Source organism: Suncus etruscus, chromosome 16 (genome assembly GCF_024139225.1).
Source record: "Suncus etruscus isolate mSunEtr1 chromosome 16, mSunEtr1.pri.cur, whole genome shotgun sequence".
Classification (NCBI taxonomy): Eukaryota; Metazoa; Chordata; class Mammalia; order Eulipotyphla; family Soricidae; genus Suncus; species Suncus etruscus.
In genome coordinates this window covers 18,078,578-18,100,807 of record NC_064863.1, presented here as the reverse complement: position 1 = coordinate 18,100,807, position 22,230 = coordinate 18,078,578, and the positions used below count along the sequence as shown (strand labels likewise).

General features: G+C 39.8%; 1 protein-coding gene across 1 annotated transcript in view; it reads left to right on the top strand.

The window, feature by feature from the left end:
- Positions 1-22,230, top strand: part of ADGRA3 (adhesion G protein-coupled receptor A3) — a 92,695-nt gene that overhangs the window by 64,964 nt on the left and 5,501 nt on the right. The window contains 7 exon segments of the mRNA XM_049790045.1: positions 3,759-3,972; positions 4,192-4,223; positions 4,226-4,276; positions 4,278-4,406; positions 8,848-8,972; positions 10,396-10,519; positions 22,003-22,148. Of these exon segments, the coding sequence (XP_049646002.1) occupies positions 3,759-3,972; positions 4,192-4,223; positions 4,226-4,276; positions 4,278-4,406; positions 8,848-8,972; positions 10,396-10,519; positions 22,003-22,148 (821 nt within the window).

Genomic DNA, 22,230 nt, shown 5'->3' with positions numbered 1-22,230 from the left:
CCTTTGATCCTGATCACTTCATGTATGGTCCTAATGGATCCACTTTGAGCATGAATGTCGATCCTAAAACATCAGTGTAGAGTTAGCTGAGTAAGGGTCTGTGGAGATTATGGTCTATTAGTACTTGAAGGTATTTCCTCATTCCTCAGCCTCCTGCCTACTCCTTGCTACATGGCTGCAATAATAATTAGAATACCACCCACAGCTCAATAGCTGGTTGTGGTTTCCTGAGCGCAATCCCTTTGATTCTCTGTGACATTTGCTAGAAAGATGCCAGGTAAGACTCAATGTCAGCGGAATGGCAAGGTTCCTCAGCTGTTGAGTGCTAAGCTGGGCATCATTCTAGAGCCCACATTCCTTTCCCATGCTTGTTGAGATTTTTAGTCATAACATCCTAGCAAACAAAACTACTCATAGCTTTCACAGTAAGCTTTGAGAGAGATTCTTTGAATGTATTGACCACAATGTATGGGTTAAAATCCATTTCCTTTGCTCTCATCCTTGTACTTTCAAATCAAATATAGATTTAAATGAAATGATCATTTTTATGGTTTTTGCTTAAGGCCAAGGGGCAGAAAACATATAATCATAATAAATGTAACATTCAGTATGTATTCTTGAGTGATTTATTTTAAATTTAATCACCATGAAATACAGAGCAAAATAAGTTATTGATGGTTCCATTTTAATCATACCATTTTCCAGTACTCATCCCTCACTAGTGTTTACATCCTAGCTTCCTCCTGGGGTGATTTTTTTTTATTCTTTTTACAACTTTTCCACAATAAATGATTAACATTTTTCTTAAATGGAATATACAGGGATTGCTTTTTAAGTACAAAGATGTAAGCATGATTGACATTGCTGAAGATTGCTTTGCAACACCCCTGGGCCACTCTATACCAGGGAACCTATAATTATTATTTAGTAATATTCTTGGATGTTACAGGGTATTTTAGAAGTTGTTAATATAGAATAGCCTTGAATTTAACAGCTTGCATCTCTCAATGGTCTATCCATAGGTCAAGTTCTTAAATGTGTTGTTGGTAACTTTTATAGACTTCTTCACAAGAAGATCTTTTTTTTTTTTTTGCCTACTAGAAATGATAAATGTCACTTTCTTATCTTCTTGAAAATGCTAGACTAGGTGTGACATCTTTATAAATCAATTTGATATATTGTAAGTAATGCTTATCAGGAAGCTTAGCTTTGTTTTCATGTTGATTTTATGTTCAACGGAGAATTATTTTATGAGTTTTATAGGGCTTCTATTTAGATATTCATTATGTAACAGTTAATGTTGATAGATTGCATGCTGAAGAGAAATTCATATGCTTCAAAGAAACTTCATGAGGAAGTTTATAGCAAATTTTATTTTCTCATCACATATTTTGTTTTGTTGATACATATTTTTCTGTCTGTTTTCTTCCTTTTTGAGGGTGGTGGTGCTCAGGGTTAACTCCTCCTGACTGTTCAACAGGGTTCACTTGTTCATAGGGTTGGTGGAAGCCATTGGTCATGATGGGGACTGAACTGGGCTAGATTGCCTTGTACAAGGCAAGTGCCTTAAAACTTATACTAGATCTTTGGTCCCTTTTCTTTTATTACCTATTTTCTCTTCTCATTTGTTTCTTCTTCCCCTCTTCTCCTCTTCCCTCCCCTTTCCCTTCCTTCTTATCCCCTTTTCTTTCTTTGTGTGTCAGTACATGTGTGTTTGGTTTGGGGGCCACACTTGGTCGTTCTCAGAGGCTACTCTCAGCTCCATGTTGTGGAGGATTGGTCACTCATATGGAGAGAGACTTACTTGGCTTTCTGCATGCCAAGCATGTGCTCAGTCAACTGAGCCATCTCTCTGGCTAATCCTTGGATAATGTGTTTCTATGGACTTTTCTTTCTAACCAAACAGTAATATGCAAACTGTCAACATACAGACCTCCAGAGTACTTTTATTCAATGGATACTTTTATTCAACTCTCATTCAGCATATCTACAATGTGCTCATAGAAGTCAAAACTGAGTTCTAAAGTTAACTCTTCATTTGAATGAAGTTCTTTTTTAAAGTTTCAACATGCCACCCAGATTTTTTCATTAGTTTTCTCGACAATGGGCTATTTTTCTCAAATACAAGTGTCTGAAACTATTATTAACCTTGGGGTCATGCAAAGAAAATGAGCTTATTTGTGCTTAAAGATATTTTCCTAATCTGGTTAGATCAGTAGATGGTAGGTTTCTCTGTGATAGCGCAGGTGTCAGTTATGATAGAATTGTGCAAAATGTTGCCTCAAAAGAAAAGAGGGAGCAGCTGTGGAGACACAATTATGTGCCCCTAAAGCCTTATTTCAAATACTTTGTAAAATCTTCCTCCTGTCTGTCAGCCACCCTTATTCTGGTCCCTCCTTTTACATCACCAACAGACTTATTTTTCAAAAAATCCAATCAAGCCAGCTCACAAGATTTCCAGACAAGAAGACTGACAGAATATTTTAGCTGGGGTTTCTGGAATGTTCTATGAGCAATGGTCATAAATGGTAGAGGTTCTTAAAAAATCGTTAATCTCGCTTCCCTAAATTGCTGGTTGTGGTATAGGGAGAGTAATAAAATGAATCTGGGATGCATATAGTAGTCAAAATTACATAGTATGTTTTAAGATGGGGAGGAGCAGTATTCACTCAACATTGGCCAACCCATGTGTTATTTAAGCTGAGATAATAGGATTGGATAGTTGTGTTTGTGAAGAGGAATTCTGTTGGCAGCATTGCCAGTGGAGAGAAAGGGATGAGCGATAGCAGGGAAATAGGACTTTGCAAAAAGCTCTTAAAATCAGGAATTAAAAATAAAACCCACAAAACTTAATTATTGCCCCCTTTTTGATATAGAGGTTTATTTACCTACATTTTTATATTGGTTTTGAGGGTGACACCTGGTGATACTCAAGAAATACTCCTGGTTCTGTAGTCAGGAATTACACCTGGCAGGCTTGGGGACCATATGGGATGCCTGAGTCGGGTGCTCAAAAACAAGTCAAATACCCTTCCCTCCCCTCTGTACTTTTCTCCAACCTCAGGAGACTTTTTTATTTTTTATTTTTATTAAATGCTGAGTAACTTACACATCCTTAATGAAAAAAACCAGCCAGTATTTTATTGTTGTTCCTGTTCATAAGTACATTTTCTTTCCTAAACAGAAAGTGTGTCTTACTCTTGGGGAAACTTCTGCTAACATCTGATTTTGCTGAATTGAAGCTTCTGTTGAGCTCGCATAATTCTTTCTTTTGTCATTTGACAAGTTGGTTCCATCATAAATCAGCTTAAAGTTCCAGAAACCCCAAATTAATTATACTCCCATTTGTGATATGCTGCATTTGTGCTTATTTACCATATTTTATCATTGTAAAAATCGATCGAGAGAGTAGTCATAAGCTTCCGAACTGCGCGGTACATCTGCTTTGGCAAAAGATGAGAGCAGAGGAAAATTAAAATGATGCTTGGATTTAAGACTTGAAGATTGAGATTCTTTTTTTTTTTTTCTGCATCTCTCTTTATTTGAAACTATTCTGTTCTGTGTGGTCCAGATATTTCCCTTCAATGAGAGATGGTTTGAACTCTTCAATTTTGGATATGTGCATTTAATATATATATGTATAATATATATATATATACACAATATATACGTATATATTGGCAGATGATTAGAATATGGCGGTCTAACATAGTCTTTGCTCATCTGGCACTCTTTTGTTTTTCACAATGCCTTTGCAGAATACCATTGTGGAAGCATCCATCCAGCTCCTCCCATCCCCTCTTCTCACCAAGCAGAAGCGAGAAGTCAGGCTCACAGACGAGTCTCTCTATAAGCTCCAGCTAATCGCCTTCCGCAATGGGAAGCTTTTCCCAGCCACAGGCAATTCCACAAAACTGGCTGATGATGGCAAAAGGCGGACAGTGGTGACCCCCGTGATCCTCACCAAGATAGGTGAGTTGTGCAGTTGCCTCTGTTGCTTTTGGCAGGGGTGAGCATTTGACCTCGAAGGTAGCTGCAAATCCTCGCTTTTGTTTCCAGCACTAGTAGCCCCCTTCCTGCCCCCCCCAAAAAAAAAGGGTCATTGCACTAGATCTACTCTGGCATGTGCTTGCTGGGGCACATGCTCGTGTCTGACGGTTGAGAAAGATGCTTCTTCTCCCATTTTCCCAGATGGCGTGAATGTAGACACACAACCACATCCCGGGTGAATGTGACACTGCGGCGGATTGCGCATGGTGCAGATGCGGTGGCTGCCCCAGTGGGATTTCGACTTGCTGAATGGACAAGGAGGCTCGGAAATCCGATCGGGTGCCACATCCTCTTACTCGGATGAGAATATCACCACCATCCAGTGCTACTCGCTGAGCAACTACGCCGTTCTCATGGTACAACACTGGCACACTGCATGCAGAACACTCACTCACTAAGGCTTCTTCTCATTTTTCTACGTCTGCATCATTAAGCCCAATTGAAGATGTTGGGGGTTTTTGTTTGTTTTCAATTATGTAATCTAGATCATGGCCTTTAATTTTTATTTTTTTTGGGGGGTGGGCCACACCCAGCGGTGTTTCAGAGGTTATATACCTGGCTCTGGGCTCAGAAATCACTCAGGCAGGCCACTGCTGGACCATATGGGATGGCAGGGATTGAACCCTGGTCTGTCCAGGGTTGGCTGTGTGCAAGGCAAATGCTGTGCTGTCTCTCCAGTCTCAGAGTGATCTTCTTACTTACATAGGACCTAGTTCATGTATAGTCAGTCAGTCTTGTTTTAGTTAAATAGAATTACTTAACTGTAAAGAAAACCTACCTTAGTTGCTGATGCCAAATATATTTTTCTCTCTTTTTTTTTTCGTTTGTTTGGGGGCCACACCTGGCAGAGCTCAGGGGTTACTCCTGGCTCTGTACTCAGAAATTATGGGGACCATATGGAATGCCGGGGATCAAACCCAGGTCAGCCTCGCCAGGCAAATCACCTATCCACTGTGCTATCTTTCCAGCACATGTATTTAATTCTGGGAGTGATGTTTGATGTAGAACTGGTTTCCAAAGAGCTTGACTTATCACCAGGTGAATTTTGTGATTCAATTGGATCTAGGGATCATTAGTAAAACTTCTGAGTGAATCTGTTTAGAGAGTCTCTGACTTCTTTAAACTTAGAGGCATCTTCGATCTCTTCCATCCATCTCCCTAGAATGAGATGATTCATTTGCTTCTTCTGGTCAGATACACAGAGACAAATCTCAGACTTCAACACATGAAGTCATTTCCAGTGTCTTATCGTAAGTTATAGGTTCCTTTAGAAGTCTGAGTAGCTGCAGTCATTTTAGTTTCCTCCTTCTGATATCAGAGCCACAAAAGAAAGCCTTCAGTTTTAATGCCATATTACTGTTATCTGTTTGTTTGCTTGCTTGTTTTGGGGCCACACTTTTGGCTCAGAAATCAGGCTTGGGGATCATATGAGATGCTGAGGATCCAACCTGGATTGGCTGAATGCAAGGCAAATTGCCCTATGGATGTGTTATCACTCCAGCTCCATATTATCTGTTTTCTTTTTAACCTTTAATCGGGCCTGTTTATTTAGAGAAAGTAACTAGTTTTGTTTGTTTGTTCTTTGCCATACCGGTCACTGCACACGAGTTACTCCTGGCTCTGCACACGAGTTACTCCTGGCTCTGCACTCAGGAATCACTCCTGGCAAGTTTGGGACTTATATAGGATGTTAGGGATTGAACCCAGTTCCATTTCATGCAAGGCAAAAATGCTTTGCGTTTTGTGTGATAACTCTGGTCCCAAAAGTAACTAGTTATTAACGCACAAGAATAGTCCTTTATTTCAGATTACCCCTGCTTATTTAAAAATAGAACATTCTTACTTGGCATGAATTTTTCTTAAAACTACTTCTGGGCATTGGACCCTATACCTCATACATGCAAGTCCTGTATTCTACTGCCAAACTTTATCCATGGCCAATTTTCTGATATGATGGGGTGGGAAGTAGACTTTTATTTGAGTCAAGGAATATTCAGACAATTTTCCATGAATAGTGTGTTGAGGCTCAAAATTTTACCTACCTGTTTGGACCTATATTCTTGTATAGCCAGGAAAACCAATGATGGTTTATTTAAATGAATTTGGAAAATTAAGCTGCGAGTCATGCTAGTTTTTATTTTTGTTTATTGTTAGGAGGGTCACAATTGGTGTTACTGAGGTTCTTTTTGGTACCAGGGACTCATCCCGGGACCTCAACCATAAAGTTCATGTTCTTGGTCATCAAACCACACACCAAGCTTCTTGTTTTTACTTTATTTTAGAATTTCTATAAGATATAGGCATCCATTTAGATTGTAGCAGAAGGATTTAGCACAGATGAGTCTGACATGTCTTTGGATGGTTCGAAATGTACTTGAGAGAAGAACATTTTATTCCTGCCTCCATTTCAGCATTTCTAATGTAGACAGTATTTTTTTATCCAAGTCTATTAATCAAGATGTACTTTACCTTTTGGTGAATAGTCTTTTCTTCCTGAAAAAGAGCCTTCACCCCACTTGATTTGATCTGTGAAGCAATTCTAAGGAGAACCAGTATTCCCTTGGGCGGATCATTCTGGATCTTCTGCTTTGTCTGTCTCTTCACAAATAGACGTTTGATTTCTTCACATCTGAGCCAGGGGTCTGCAAGGTCCCATTTTTATCATCTTATAGTCACCTTTCAAATTAAAGTGTTCAGCTGCGGAATCATTTTCCCTTTCATTTTGAAAGTGATTATGAAAAACTTGGAACTAAAAAGTTCTGAGGGAGAAATAATAGATAGTAAGATTGTCTGAAATGTATGATTATTAATAAGTTGACCAAGAAAAATGAAACATAGCTTGCTCTCCTGCATTCTTAGTCTACCGCCCTCCTGTCTTTCAAAGCATTTTAAGCTCCAACTTTTATTTTTATTTAATTGAATGCTATTTTAAAATATCTATTTTTGAACTTCTTGCTGTTCTACAGCAATTTAAATTAGTATAATCCTTTTCTAGGAGAAATAAGCTATTCTTTTATCCTCTATACTTTTAATCTTTTTTTTTAAAAAAAAGGCAATATACAATTCTCTGAAATTAAAATATTGTACTGTGAATTTTTTTTCTATGAATATCCTTCCAACTTTTCTTAAATATAATAGTGCCACCTAGAGGCAGAAAAATGAAATGCATGTGAACTCGCGCGTGCAAAGGACTGTAAGGGAGAATTTTTAGACTTGGCCTTTAAACATTGTCATCTTAAAAGTTATTTCTGCACTTTGGATAAAAGATAGTGCTTTGATTATTTGAGCATTTTCAGGCACTTCCTGAGAAAGAAGTTAGGATGAACTTTGTAAATTTGTCCTAGATGAAATGTAAGTCATTTTTACAAACCGTAATTTCAGTAAAGAAGAAAAATATTTATCTTTGGGAACTCTGGCTAATTCTAACATTTGCATGGATCAAAGACGGCATTTACACATTGAAATCTGAGTTGGAAACTTTATAGTGGTGAGTAAAAAGCAAACCTCCAAATAGAAGCTTTGCACTTCTAAAATATGCTAAAAAAGATGTTTGCTCTAAGGTCTGCTTAATAAAAGACCTAGTTTAACTACAGAGGCAGGGATTGTAAATGGAGTTTCAGCTCTTTCATGCTCAGGGGAAAACATTTTCTCCCACTGAAAGAAGGAAGCCTTTGGGAAAATTTACCTTTGGAGGAAAAAAGAAATCCCCATATAACATAAAGGCAAAGTTGATAAAAAAAAATTATACCTGCTTTTGAATAAAATTATGTGAAAGAAGAAATAGCTTGTAAAAATGGGAAGTTCAGGGATGGGGATAAGAGAGAATATAGAAATTATGGCACATAATCAACTTCTACTTTTACTCCAGTTCAAACCCTGCACCATAATTGGTTCCATGAATACCCCCAGGTGTGATCCCTGAGAAAAAGGCCAGAGTAAGCCAGGAAAATCACCAGTATGGTCCAAATATTGCGAAAAATATTTTTTCTTGAATTTCACATCTTTTATTTTCTTAATCCAAAACTTCAGAAAAATCCATCAACTTCATACTAGTTGTCTCAAACCTTTTTTTAATCTATGTCATATTGCATGCTTGAATTCTCATTGGATCAGATAAATCTGAACTTTTTCTCACTGGATTTCAAGTGCATGACTCTTCCTCTCTATTACCCTCCTTGCAGAGTAAAGACAGAGAGTTAGAAAGCAAATGTGGGAGTGAAGCTATGAAAAAGAAGAGAAGAGGAAAGAGGAGTGGGAGAAGGAGAAATAACCGAATTAGTATTTCACAGTATCACAATGGAAGTTAGGAAAATACATGAACATTAGTCCTTGAATAAAAACAAGGACAAGCAAGGACCAGGATTATTATTTTTTTAAATCAGTGTCTTTTATTTTCTTGAAACTGTCTTAAGAGTTTGCACTCAAGAATTGCTTATTTGTTTGTATGCTTTCTTTTTTTCCCTTCTTTAAATGTCAGAAAAGGGCTTGAAGTATAAGTACAAAGGGTAGGGTGATTGCCTTGCACACAGCTGACCCAGGTTCAATCTCCAGAATCCAGTATGGTCCCCAGGAGTTACTCTTGTGTGCAGAGCCAGGAATAACAACCCCTGACCTTACTGTGGCCCAAATATCAAAAATATGTAAATAAAGGTCTGACAAGTGTATGCTTCAACTAACATTTTACTATATAGATATATTCATGTTATGTATTTATATGATATATATTTTGAATATATTTTATAACTTCGCTAATAAAATAAAAAGCATAGTAGAATAATACTTTCTTCCTGCCCATAGGATTTGGCAGGATCCGAAATCTACACCCCTGTGGCCAATCTCCTACACCCTGTGGTCTACACCACCGCCATTATTCTTCTCCTGTGTCTCCTGGCAGTCATCGTCAGCTACATATACCATCACAGGTCAGGAATCCCCATTGACTGGCAAACATCCTGCTGTATGCTCATGGAGATGGAGGAGGTTCATTCTGTTTAGCTTTAACTAGGATTTGCTGCTATGCTATTTTGCCCCAGAGAAGAAGGCTTACTTTCAAGGTGTGGATAGGGAGATGGTCCAAATAGCTGGAGTGCATAAATTGTGGGTTTAATTCCTGTCACCTCATGCTTTCCAGACAACACGTTTGCAGCAGCCTTGGGCACCACCTACTCTAGTCCAAGATAGAAACACAGCAAATAACAATCCCAATATCATCTACACAGCCTTTGTTTCTTTCAATTGCAGCCATAAATCCATAAATTCTTGGTAGATGGGAGGGGAAATGGATTTTTTTTCTCTTTTATTGCATCTGGTAATTTGCCATTTCAAATGGATAATTGGGTATTTGGAAGGAAGAGAGGGAAGGTAAGATATCCCAGGTAAGGGTCACTTCCAATTCAGATCTTGAAATTATGTCTATTTTATAGCTATATTCTGTTTTGTGAGATACTTTACATATGACATTAAAAAAGTTATTTTGGTAGTGGGGGACACAGTATTCTGTTACTCAGGCTATGAGTTTGAGGGGGTCACCGCACAGGTGCCAGAAACTGACCTTTATCAGGCCCCTGCATACAAATCAAATCCTTCCCCTATAACATTCTCTCCAGACCCTCTAGATGTCATTTTTAAGAAAATCACTGGCACATGAGCATGGAAAATGCTGCGGTTTTTTGTCAATTGGAGGCAAAGCCAGAGAAAATTTTATTTTGTGGTCGAAAGTCAATGAACTGAAAGGGTTCACTAAGCCGAAATGCATTTGAAAAGAGGTTTTTTGCTAGAATGTATTTTTAAACTGCACATTGGTGACATTTATTGACATTTAGTTAAGAAACAAAAGGAGGTTTTGATATTAAAAACAAAAGGAAAGGAGGGAAGACCTTAGCATTTTACTGGGGAGGCCAGGAGAGGTGTGCACAGCATTTGGGCTACTGTGTTATCCCAGAAAGTCAGAAGTTGAGATCCCCTTGGCTCCTGCGGAAACTCCAGTAAACCCCTCAACTGTGACCAAGCATCTGCACAGTTCAAGTTTCTCATCATGTTAAATATGTTTAACTTTTAGCGGGTGTAATGGTTCATCTATGACTTACTTGATGTTGTTAGTGGTACAACTTACTGTGAGAAGAAGCTGCTTAGAGTTAAAATTCTCGTGTGTGTGTGTGTGTGTGTGTGTGTGTGTGTGTGTGTGTGTGTGTGTGTGTGTGGCTTTTAAAATAAAATGCTCCAAGGTGAACTCTTGAAATTTAGATTGCTTAAGCAACTGGCTTGGTTAACTTGAGATGAATTTGACATTGTCTTGCTTCATTGGGGCTTACCTGCATATGAATATTTCCCCTTTTCTTTTGACAGTTTGATTAGAATCAGTCTCAAGGGCTGGCACATGCTTGTGAACTTATGTTTTCATATTTTCCTGACCTGTGTGGTGTTTGTGGGAGGAGTGACCCAAACCAGGAACGCCACAGTCTGCCAAGCGGTACGTTGCAGGGAGACCTTGGAATGGATGGAAAATATGGTTTCAGAAAAGCATTTGATCTTTTAGGTTAAATATGAAAGGGAAAATGTTAGCTTAATGTGTTTTTGTTTGCTTGTTGGTTTTCTTTCTTTTATTTTTTTTTCCTTTAAATGTCAACAAAAGGACCAGAACAATGGTACATAGGGTAGGGTGATTGTCTTGCATGCAGCTGACCCTGGTTCAATCTTCCAGCATCCGATATGGTCCCCCAGAGTTACTCCTGTGTGCAGAGCCAGGAGTAACAATCCCTGAACTGACTGTGGTCCAAGTATCAAAAAATGCAAATAAAAGTCAGACAAATGTATACTTCCACTAACATTTTACAACATGAATATATTCATGATATATATTTTAAATGTGATATATATTTTGTATATATTTTAAATTTTGCAAAATTATAATTTACAATTGGAATATATTCTTAAGGACTTTGACTTTAAGAAGCTTTTTCTTTGGGAATTTAGGGCTCCAGACATGCATTATAATGTCTAATGAATGTAAACTATTTATAAAATTCTGATGCTAGTAGAAAGAGAAATGATTTTCTCTGATAACAGGTTTTAAATAGTTATTTTATTTATTAATGAAAACATTTGGTATTAGAAAAATATTTAACTCTGAGATAGTAAAAGAAGAAACTTTTTTGGCTTGATAAGTGGGAAAAATTAAAGTTATTCAACTCTTTATTTCAAATAAAATTGACCTTAATTTATTCTTTAATCAGATTCAGTATAATTATTTGGAAGGATTCATTATTTTTCAAGTCTAAACACTTCTCAGGAAACTTAGAAATGCCATTAAATAACACTTCAGAATCTAAAGGTTGGGTTTTTTTCCCCCCGTTTTTTTTAAATCTAAAATAAAAATAATTTTTTTTTTTTTTTAATTTTTTTTTTATTTAAACACCTTGATTACATACATGATTGTGTTTGGGTTTCAGTCATAAAAGGAACACCACCCATCACCAGTGCAACATTCCCATCACCCAAGTCCCAAATCACCCTCCTCCCCACCCAACCCCCGCCTGTACCCTAAACAGGCTCTACATTTCCCTCATACATTCTCAATATTAGGACAGTTCAAAATGTAGTTATTTCTCTAACTAAACTCATCACTCTTTGTGGTGAGCTTCCTGAGGTGAGCTGGAACTTCCAGCTCTTTTCTCTTTCGTGTCTGAAAATTATTATTACAAGGGTGTCTTTCATTTTTCTTAAAACCCATAGATGAGTGGACCATTCTGCGTTTTTCTCTCTCTCTCTGACTTATTTCACTCAGCATAATAGATTCCATGTACATCCATGTATAGGAAAATTTCATGACTTCATCTCTCCTGACAGCTGCATAATATTCCATTGTGTATATGTACCACAGTTTCTTTAGCCATTCATCTGTTGAAGGGCATCTTGGTTGTTTCCAGAGTCTTGCTATGGTAAATAGAGCTGCAATGAATATAGGTGTAAGGAAGGGGTTTTTGTATTGTATTTTTTGTGTTCCTAGGGTATATTCCTAGGAGTGGTATAGCTGGATCGTATGGGAGCTCGATTTCCAGTTTTTGGAGGAATCTCCATATCGCTTTCCATAAAGGTTGAACTAGACAGCATTCCCACCAGCAGTGGATAAGAGTTCCTTTCTCTCCACATCCCCGCCAACACTGTTTATTCTCATTCTTTGTGATGTGTGCCATTCTCTGGGGTGTGAGGTGGTATCTCATCGTTGTTTTGATTTGCATCTCCCTGATGATTAGTGATGTGGAACATTTTTTCATGTGTCTTTTGGCCATGCGTATTTCTTCTTTGTCAAAGTGTCTGTTCATTTCTTCTCCCCATTTTTTGATGGGGTTAGATGTTTTTTTCTTGTAAAGTTCTGTCAGTGCCTTGTATGTTTTGGAGATTAGCCCCTTATCTGATGGGTATTGGGTGAATAGTTTCTCCCACTCAGTGGGTGGCTCTTGTATCCTGGGCACTATTTCCTTTGAGGTGCAGAAGCTTCTCAGCTTAATATATTCCCATCTGTTAATCTCTGCTTTCACTTGCTTGGAGAGTGCAGTTTCCTCCTTGAAGATGCCTGTAATGTCCTGTAGTGTTTTGCCTATGTGCTGTTCTATATATCTTATGGTTTTGGGGCTGATATCGAGGTCTTTAATCCATTTGGATTTTACCTTTGTACATGATGTTAGCTGGGGGTCTAAGTTTAATTTTTTGCAAGTGGCTATCCAATTGTGCCAACACCACTTGTTGAAGAGGCTTTCCCTGCTCCATTTAGGATTTCCTGCTCCTTTATCAAAAATTAGATGGTTGTATCTCTGGGGAAATTTTCTGAGTATTCAAGCCTATTCCACTGATCTGAGGACCTATCCTTATTCCAATACCATGCTGTTTTGATAACTGTTGCTTTGTAGTACAGTTTAAAGTTGGGAAAAGTAATTCCTCCCATATTCTTTTTCCCAATGATTGCTTTAGCTATTCGAGGGTGTTTATTGTTCCAAATGAATTTCAAAAGTGTCTGATCCACTTCTTTGAAGAATGTCATGGGTATCTTTAGAGGGATGGCATTAAATCTGTATAATGCCTTGGGGAGTATTGACATTTTGATGATGTTAATCCTGCCAATCCATGAGCAGGGTATGTGTTTCCATTTCCGTGTGTCCTCTCTTATTTCTTGGAGCAGAGTTTTATAGTTTTCTTTGTATAGGTCCTTCACATATTTAGTCAAGTTGATTCCAAGATATTTGAGTTTGTGTGGTACTATTGTGAATGGGGTTGTTTTCTTAATGTCCATTTCTTCTTTATTACTGTTGGTGTATAGAAAGGCCATTGATTTTTGTGTGTTAATTTGTAGCCTGCCACCTTGCTATATGAGTCTATTGTTTCTAGAAGCTTTTTGATAGAGTCTTTAGGGTTTTCTAAGTAGAGTATCATGTCATCTGCAAACAGTGAGAGCTTGACTTCTTCCTTTCCTATCTGGATTCCCTTGATATCCTTTTCTTGCCTAATCGCTATAGCAAGTACTTCCAGTGCTATGTTGAATAGGAGTGGTGAGAGAGGACAGCCTTGTCTTGTGCCAGAATTTAGAGGGAAGGCTTTCAGTTTTTCTCCATTGAGGATAATATTTGCCACTGGCTTGTGGTAGATGGCCTTCACTATATTGAGAAAGGTTCCCTCCATTCCCATCTTGCTGAGAGTTTTGATCAAGAATGGGTGTTGGACCTTATCAAATGCTTTCTCTGCATCTATTGATATGATCATGTGGTTTTTATTTTTCTTGTTATTGATGTTGTGTATTATGTTGATAGATTTACGGATGTTAAACCATCCTTGCATTCCTGGGATGAAACCTACTTGATCGTAGTGGATGATCTTCTTAATGAGGCATTGAATCCTATTTGCCAGGATTTTGTTGAGGATCTTTGCATCTGCATTCATCAGTGATATTGGTCTGTAATTTTCTTTTTTGGTAGCGTCTCTGTCTGGTTTAGGTATCAAGGTGATGTTGGCTTCATAAAAGCTATTTGGAAGTGTTTCTGTTTGTTCAATTTCATGAAAGAGTCTTGCCAAGATTGGCAGTAGTTCCTCTTGGAAAGTTTGATAGAATTCATTAGTGAATCCATCTGGACCTGGGCTTTTGTTTTTCGGCAGACATTTGATTACTGTTTTAATTTCATCAATGGTGATGGGGGTGTTTAGATATGCTACATCCTCTTCCTTCAACCGTGGAAGATTATAAGAGTCCAAGAATTTATCCATTTCTTCCAGGTTCTCATTTTTAGTGGCGTAGAGTTTTTTCAAAGTAGTTTCTGATTACCCTTTGAATCTCTGTCATATCAGTAGTGATCTTCCTTTTTTCATTCCTGATACGAGTTATCAAGTTTCTCTCTCTCTTTCTTTGTTAGGTTTGCAGTGGTCTATCAATCTTGTTTATTTTTTCAAAGACCAACTTCTGCTTTCGTTGATCTTTCGGATTGTTTTTTGAGTTTCCACTTCGTTGATTTCTGCTCTCAGCTTTGTTATTTCCTTCTGTCTTCCTATTCTTGGGTCCTTTTGTTGAGCATTTTCTAGTTCTATTAGCTGTGTCATTAAGCTACTCAGGTAAGCTCCTTCTTCCTTCCTGATGTGTGCTTGCAAAGCTATAAATTTTCCTCTCAGTACTGCTTTTGCTGTGTCCCATAAGTTCTGAGAGTTTGTGTCTTTATTGTCATTTGTTTCCAGGAACCTTTTTATTTCCTCCTTGATTTCATCTCGGACCCACTGGTTATTGAGCATGAGGCTGTTTAACTTCCAGGTGTTAAAGTGTTTCTTCTGAGTCCCTTTGGAGTTCACAAATAATTTCAGAGCCTTGTGGTCAGCGAAGGTAGTCTGCAAAATTTCTATCCTCTTGATCTTATGGAGGTATGTTTTATGTGCCAGCATGTAGTCTATCCTGGAGAATGTCCCATGTACATTGGAGAAGAATGTGTATCCAGGTTTCTGGGGATGGAGTGTCCTATATATATCCACTAGGCCTCTTTCTTCCATTTCTCTCTCAGGTCTAGTATATTCTTGTTGGGTTTCAGTCTGGTTGACCTGTCCAGTGTTGACAAAGCCGTGTTTAGGTCCCCCACAATTATTGTGTTGTTGTTGATATTATTTTTCAGATTTGTCAGCAGTTGTATTAAATATTTTGCTGGCCCCTCATTCGGTGCATATATGTTTAGGAGAGTGAATTCTTCCTGCTCTACGTACCCCTGATTAATGTAAAATGTCCGTCTTTGTCCCTTACAACCTTCCTGAGTATAAAGTTTGCATTATCTGATATTAGTATGGCCACTCCAGCTTTTTTATGGGTGTTGTTTGCTTGGATAACTTTTCTCCAGCCTTTTATTTTGAGTCTATGTTTGTTCTGACTATTCAGGTGCGTTTCTTGTAGGCAGCAGAAGGTTGGATTGAGTTTTTTGATCCATTTAGCCACTCTGTGTCTCTTAACTGGTGCATTTAGTCCATTGACGTTGAGAGAAAGAATTGTCCTGGGATTTAACGCCATCTTTATTTCAAAATTTGGTGTGTCTTTTGGGTAGTCTTGTCTTAGATTAGGTCTTTCAGTTTTTCTCTTAAGACTGGTTTTGTGTCTGTGAAGTTTCTGAGCTGTTTTTTGTCTGTGAAACCATGTATTCTTCCATCAAACCGGAAAGTGAGTTTTGCTGGGTATAGTATTCTGGGTGAAGCATTCATTTCATTCAGTCTTGTCACAATATCCCACCACTGCTTTCTGGCATTGAGCGTTTCTGGTGACAGGTCTGCTGTAAATCTCAGGGAAGCTTGCTTGAACATGATTTCCCCTTTTGATCTTGCTGTTTTCAGAATTCTGTCTCTATCTGTGGGATTTGTCATTGTGACTAGGATGTGTCTTGGGGTGGTTTTTCTGGGGTCTCTTTTGGTTGGTACTCTTCGGGCATGCAGGATTTGATCACATATATTCTTTAGCTCTGGAAGTTTCTCTTTAATGATGTTCTTGACCATTGATTCTTCCTGGAAATTTTCTTCCTGGGTCTCTGGGACTCCAATGATTCTTAAGTTGTTTCTGTTGATCTTATCATAGACTTCTATTTTCGTCTGTTCCCATTCTTTGACTAATTTTTCCATTGTCTGCTCATTTGCTTTAAGTTTTTGTCCAATCTCTCCTGCTGTATGGAATTGTTATGTATCTCATCTTCCACAGCACCAAGTCTATTCTCAGCTTCTGATACCCTGTCCCAGAGCTTATCCATTTTGTCATTCACTTCGTTTACTGAGTTTTTCAGGCCTGTTAGTTGACATGTTATTTCAGTTTGGAGTTTTGTCATTTCTGCCTTCATATTTTCTTGGTTCTTATTAGTGTTCTGTTCAACTCGATCCATGGTTTCTTGGAGTCTGTTGAGCACCTTCCATATTGCTAGTCTAAAGTCCTTATCTGAGAGGTTGATTAGTTGTTCAGTCATTATCTGGTCCTCAGAATTGTCATCTTCATTCTCTATGATGCTGGCCTGCGCTGTTTCCCCATTGTCACATTTGTATTGTGGGTTTTTCTACGTGTTGTAGTGGTATTCATTGTCTATATGATGTAGGCAGCACACTCCTCTGGCTCCTCCCTTTCTGGATGGGCTGACTTGCCTCTAAGGGAGGGGAGTCCTCCGTGGATGAAGCCTCACACTGGGTCAAATCTTAGGCCCGAGCATGTAACAGAGAAGACAGTCCAGAGAGAAATGTTTGCTTCTGTGATATAGCGCCGTTCTTAGTGTGATTTTTCCTTCTTGTTGCAATGGAGTTCTTTCCTTAGAAAGAGTGCACGGCCGCGTAGCGAAGCGGAGCGGCCGTGCTCCTCTGAGCCTCTTTTTGCCCCACTCGCAAGAGTTTCACGCAAGAGGACAGTAGACAGACATAGACAGGTCACACTCACAGTCTTTCACAGCTGAGCCCCACTGGGCCGGTGTACTTTCGCGGATTTTCCCCGCCTGGTGTCACACACAGGGAGCCAGCTTTTGCAAAGGATAGCCGGCTTTTACTCTGAAGTCCCTCCCTGAAAATGGCGTCTGGCGAGCGAGGTTTCTGGAGGCTCTTTTTGCCCCACTCGCAAGAGTTTCACGCAAGAGGACAGTAGACAGACATAGACAGGTCACACTCACAGTCTTTCACAGCTGAGCCCCACTGGGCCGGTGTACTTTCGCGGATTTTCCCGCCTGGTGTCACACACAGGGAGCCAGCTTTTGCAAAGGATAGCCGGCTTTTATGCTCTGAAGTCCCTCCCTGAAAATGGCGTCTGGGCGAGCGAGGTTTCTGGAGGCTCTTTTGCCCCACTCGCAAGAGTTTCACGCAAGAGGACAGTAGACAGACATAGACAGGTCACACTCACAGTCTTTCACAGCTGAGCCCACTGGGCCGGTGTACTTTCGCGATTTTCCCCGCCTGGTGTCACACACAGGGAGCCAGCTTTTGCAAAGAATAGCCGGTTTTTATGCTCTGAAGTCCCTCCCTGAAAATGGCGTCTGGGCGAGCGAGGTTTCTGGAGGCTCTTTTTGCCCCACTCGCAAGAGGACAGTAGACAGACATAGACAGGTCACACTCACAGTCTTTCACAGCTGAGCCCCACTGGGCCGGTGTACTTTCGCGGATTTTCCCCGCCTGGTGTCACACACAGGGAGCCAGCTTTTGCAAAGGATAGCCGGCTTTTATGCTCTGAAGTCCCTCCCTGAAAATGGCGTCTGGGCGAGCGAGGTTTCTGGAGGCTCTTTTTGCCCCACTCGCAAGAGTTTCACGCAAGAGGACAGTAGACAGACATAGACAGGTCACACTCACAGTCTTTCACAGCTGAGCCCCACTGGGCCGGTGTACTTTCGCGGATTTTCCCCGCCTGGTGTCACACACAGGGAGCCAGCTTTTGCAAAGGATAGCCGGTTTTTATGCTCTGAAGTCCCTCCCTGAAAAAATGTAAAAATAATTTTTAATGTCTGTCACAGATGTAGACAGTGGGGAGGGTGGAGGTAAGTGGGACATTGGTGGTGGGAACCATGCACTGGTGAAGGGTGTTGGATAGAGTATGACTGAAACTTAATCAGGACAATTTTATAACTGTATTTCACAGTGATTTAGTCAAAAAATTATTTTTTTTAAATCATAGGTAATATTAAAACAAACTTGAAATAAAATAAAAAAAAACAAAAGAATAATTTTTAATCTTGTATTTCCTGAACGAAAGGTTTATTTATTTTGGGGAGCCTCAGCCAGTCATGGCCAGGGGTAACTCCTAGCTCTGCTTTCACGAATCATGCCTGGCAGGACTCGTGGGGTCGTATGGTATGTCAGGGATTGAACCCGGGTCCTCTCTATGCAAGGCAAATGCCCTGCCTCTGTACTGTCACTATGGCCCAAGGATTAAAGATATTTTACTCTTAGTCCTTTATCTTCCTTCCTTCCTTCCTTCCTTCCTTCCTTCCTTCCTTCCTTCCTTCCTTCCTTCCTTCCTTCCTTCCTTCCTTCCTTCCTTCCTTCCTTCCTTCCTTCCTTCCCATCCTCCCTTCCCTCCCCTCATTTTGGGGTGGGGGAAGTTTGGGCCTCACCTGGTGGCACTCGGGTTACTCCTGGCAGGCTAAGGGACCATATAGGATGCTGGGGATCAAACCGGGATCTGGGCCCCTAGCCCCTTTCCTATCTTTTACCTCATTCTCAGAGAAAAATAGAACCCACCATTTGGAGTCAATATGAGGATTTACCTAGAATTTATGAGTTTCCACTCACCAAATGCTATTTTTATGTACTGTGAATGGGGTGAGTCCAGTTATTTCAAAGATTAATTTATGTTTTTTCTCTTCATTTCTTTCTGTGAAGTTGTTTTCTCAGTGTAATCAGTGTAGTTCACAGGGCCTTCGGGGTCCCTTTTCTCCCCTTAGCCTTTAGCTCTGACTCTCCCAGTGTGTCTAAGCTGGTTCCATCCTCTCAGCAGCTCCAGAATTATGGCCAGATAATCCTAGAGTGTGACTTCTTTGGATTTTTCACTTCGCACAGTAAGACTGTTATCAGGTTGCCAAGTTTTTCCTGAAAATGAGATGTTCTCATTCAAATGAACTCTGCATTGCAGCTGTGTTTTCAATATTTACATGGCTTTCCTAATGTCAATCAGCGTGATTTTCCTGATTTGGAGAGTCATCTCTTTAGAATTAAAAAATAAAAAATAGGAGATTTTCATGAAGAGGATTTTATTTAATAATCATTTGAAAGAATAAACCATCAAAATGATCTATACCAGTGAACTAAGAAAACAATCCTTTTTCTTGGTGTGCTGTAACACATGCATTCTTTTCATATAAAAGAATTTTTAAAGGGGCTGGAGAGATAGCACAGGGGTAGAGCATTTGCCTTGCAAGTAGCAGTCGATCCAGGACAGATTGTGATTCAAATCTCGGCATCCCATATGGTCCCTTGTGCCTGCCAAAAGAGATTTCTGAGTGTAGAGCCAGGAGTAATCCCTGAGCGCTGCCGGGTGTGATCCCCAAACAAAAACCAACAAAACAACAACAACAAAAATAATTCTTAAAAATTTATTTTTGAGTCACTGTGAGATAACAGAACAGGTGTTCATTATTGTTTCAATTATACAGTGTCCAATGTTCATTTCTTCACCTATACACATTTCCCACCACCATTGTCCCAGTTTGTTTTCTCGCCTATCACTCCCATATCTACACACACACACACACACACACACACACACACACACACACACACACACACACACGAATTTTAAGCCTCTGGGGCTGGAGTGATAGTACAGCAGGTAGGGCGCTTGCCTTGCAGGCAGCTGGTCTAGGTTCAATCCCAACACTATATTCTCCCCTGAGCCAGAGAACCAGAGGGAAACGCTGAGCTTTGAATCATGGGTGGCCCAAAAAGCAAACAAAAGAAAAGAATTTTTAAGAGTCTTCATTCCAGGGGCCGGGAAGGTGGCGCTAGAGGTAAGGTGTCTGCCTTGCAAGTGCTAACGTAGGACGGACCGCCGCGGTTCGATCTCCCGGCGTCCCATATGGTCCCCCCAAGCCAGGGGCAATTTCTGAGCGCATAGCCAGGAGTAACCCCTGATCGTCAAATGGGTGTGGCCCCCCCAAAAAACAAAACAAAAAAAGAGTCTCCATTCTGTCTTCATTGAGAGTTGTTATTTATTTAGTTTTGCCTTTTAAGCCACACCCATCAATACTAGGGGACCCTGTGCCCAGGAATTACACCTAATGGTGCTCTGGGAACCATATGGAATGCTGGGAATCATAGCTCAAAGCCCGTCATGGTAGCATGCAAGGCAAACACTCTTCATGCTGTTCTTCATTCTGGGCCCTTTTTATTGAAAGTTTTATGTCCAACTCTTGGTGTAAGCACAGGTCACGTGCTAAGTGTGCCTGCCATCACCCCCTGGGAAGATACTTCATTACTGTCCATGTTTACATTGGTCACAGTAACCTCCCCTGCTGATTGATGACCAATCAGCTCTCAGATATGCTGAGATGTGATCTAAACCCTAAAAATCCCTAGAGATGGTGACAAAAAAATATCTGCTCTGCAGTGGAGATGGTATAAATGCTCTCAAAGAGGTGATATGATTTTCTTAGAACCGTATCTTAATCAAAAAACAAAGCGAGTAATTTTTATTAATATTCACTACATGCCACATAATTTTCATGTGTGTGTATATATATACATATATATATGTATATATATATGTATATATACTTTTTTTAAGTTTGCTTTTTTGGGCCACATCTGGCACCGCTCAGTGGTTACTCCTGGCTCTGCTCAGAAATCACTCCTGGCAGTGTCAGGGGATCATATGTGTTGCCGATGACTGAATCTAGGTTGACTGTGTGCAAGGCAAACACCTTACTCATTGTGCTTTTGTTCTAGTGCCTATGCACTTACTTTATTTGTTGGGGGGCACACTCGGTGATACACAGGGGATAGTCCTGGCTCTGTACTCAGAAATTGCTCCTGGCTTAGGGGACAATATGGGATGCCAGGGATCAAACAAAAGTCCATCCTAGGTCAGCTGCATGCAAAGAAAATGCCCTACCACTGTGCCACCTCTTCAGCCCCTACATACTTACTTTTATTTAAACTCAACAGTGCTTTGATATCAATCAGTCATTAGTACTTTCATTTTAGTTTACAAAGAAGGTTTATGAACTCATACTGAATCCAGAATCAGAATCCAGGCAAAGATGGGTCCTACCATGAAAATCAGACCATTTCCTATTGTAGAGCCATTAGTGGCTCCTGCCTATGACAGTCTATAAGGTTTCTTAAGGTCACCTACTCTAAAAGCTGTGACTTTCACCCTCTATTTACCTTTTCCTTTTATTTTCCTCCCTAAAATGGAATTTAACAACTAAGCTTGAGTTTGTAACATTTCCCTGATGGGGAACACACCTTTGGTTTTGGTTTTTGTTTATTAACCCCCCCTCCCTTTTCTCACCCTCTGCCTGTATTTTTTTCACTACCATTGTCATGCTAGTTGTTGGTGTAGTTATTTCTCTAACTGCACTCAACTCTCTTTATGATTAGCTTCATATCATGGGCCAGTCCTTCCAGCCCTCATCTCTATTGTCTCTGGGTATTATTTTTCCCTAAATCCTTTGGTTTCATGTTCAGGAGCCAGTTTATGGGATATTAGGAACCCAGTTGTATAAGTTACTGGGTGGGCCTTCTGTATCCATCCATGGCTTGGCTATTTGAGGGCATAATTCTCTGTTATTCATCTTTCCCAGATTTCTGTGATATTAGCAGGAAATAGTGTTGTCCAGTAAGAATATACGTTTATCTTTTTGGGGTCTTGGGGTTTCAAGAGATCCTTCACAGACGGGGACAAATTTTGAGCACAGACTCAAAGATACTGTGGTTGAAAAAAAATAGTTCTATTTCTCTTTTAAGTTATGTATTCTTCCCTCATCTTTCTAGGTGGGAATAATTCTTCATTATTCCACCCTTGCTACAGTGCTCTGGGTGGGAGTGACCGCGCGCAATATCTATAAGCAAGTCACTAAAAAGTCCAAACGCTGCCAGGACCCCGACGAGCTACCTCCGCCCCCAAGACCCATGCTCAGGTATGGGGGTTCATTTACTTGCTTTCATTTCAGTGTTCACATGTTGATTTGATTGGATCATGGTCTTAACCAAAAGTGCTGC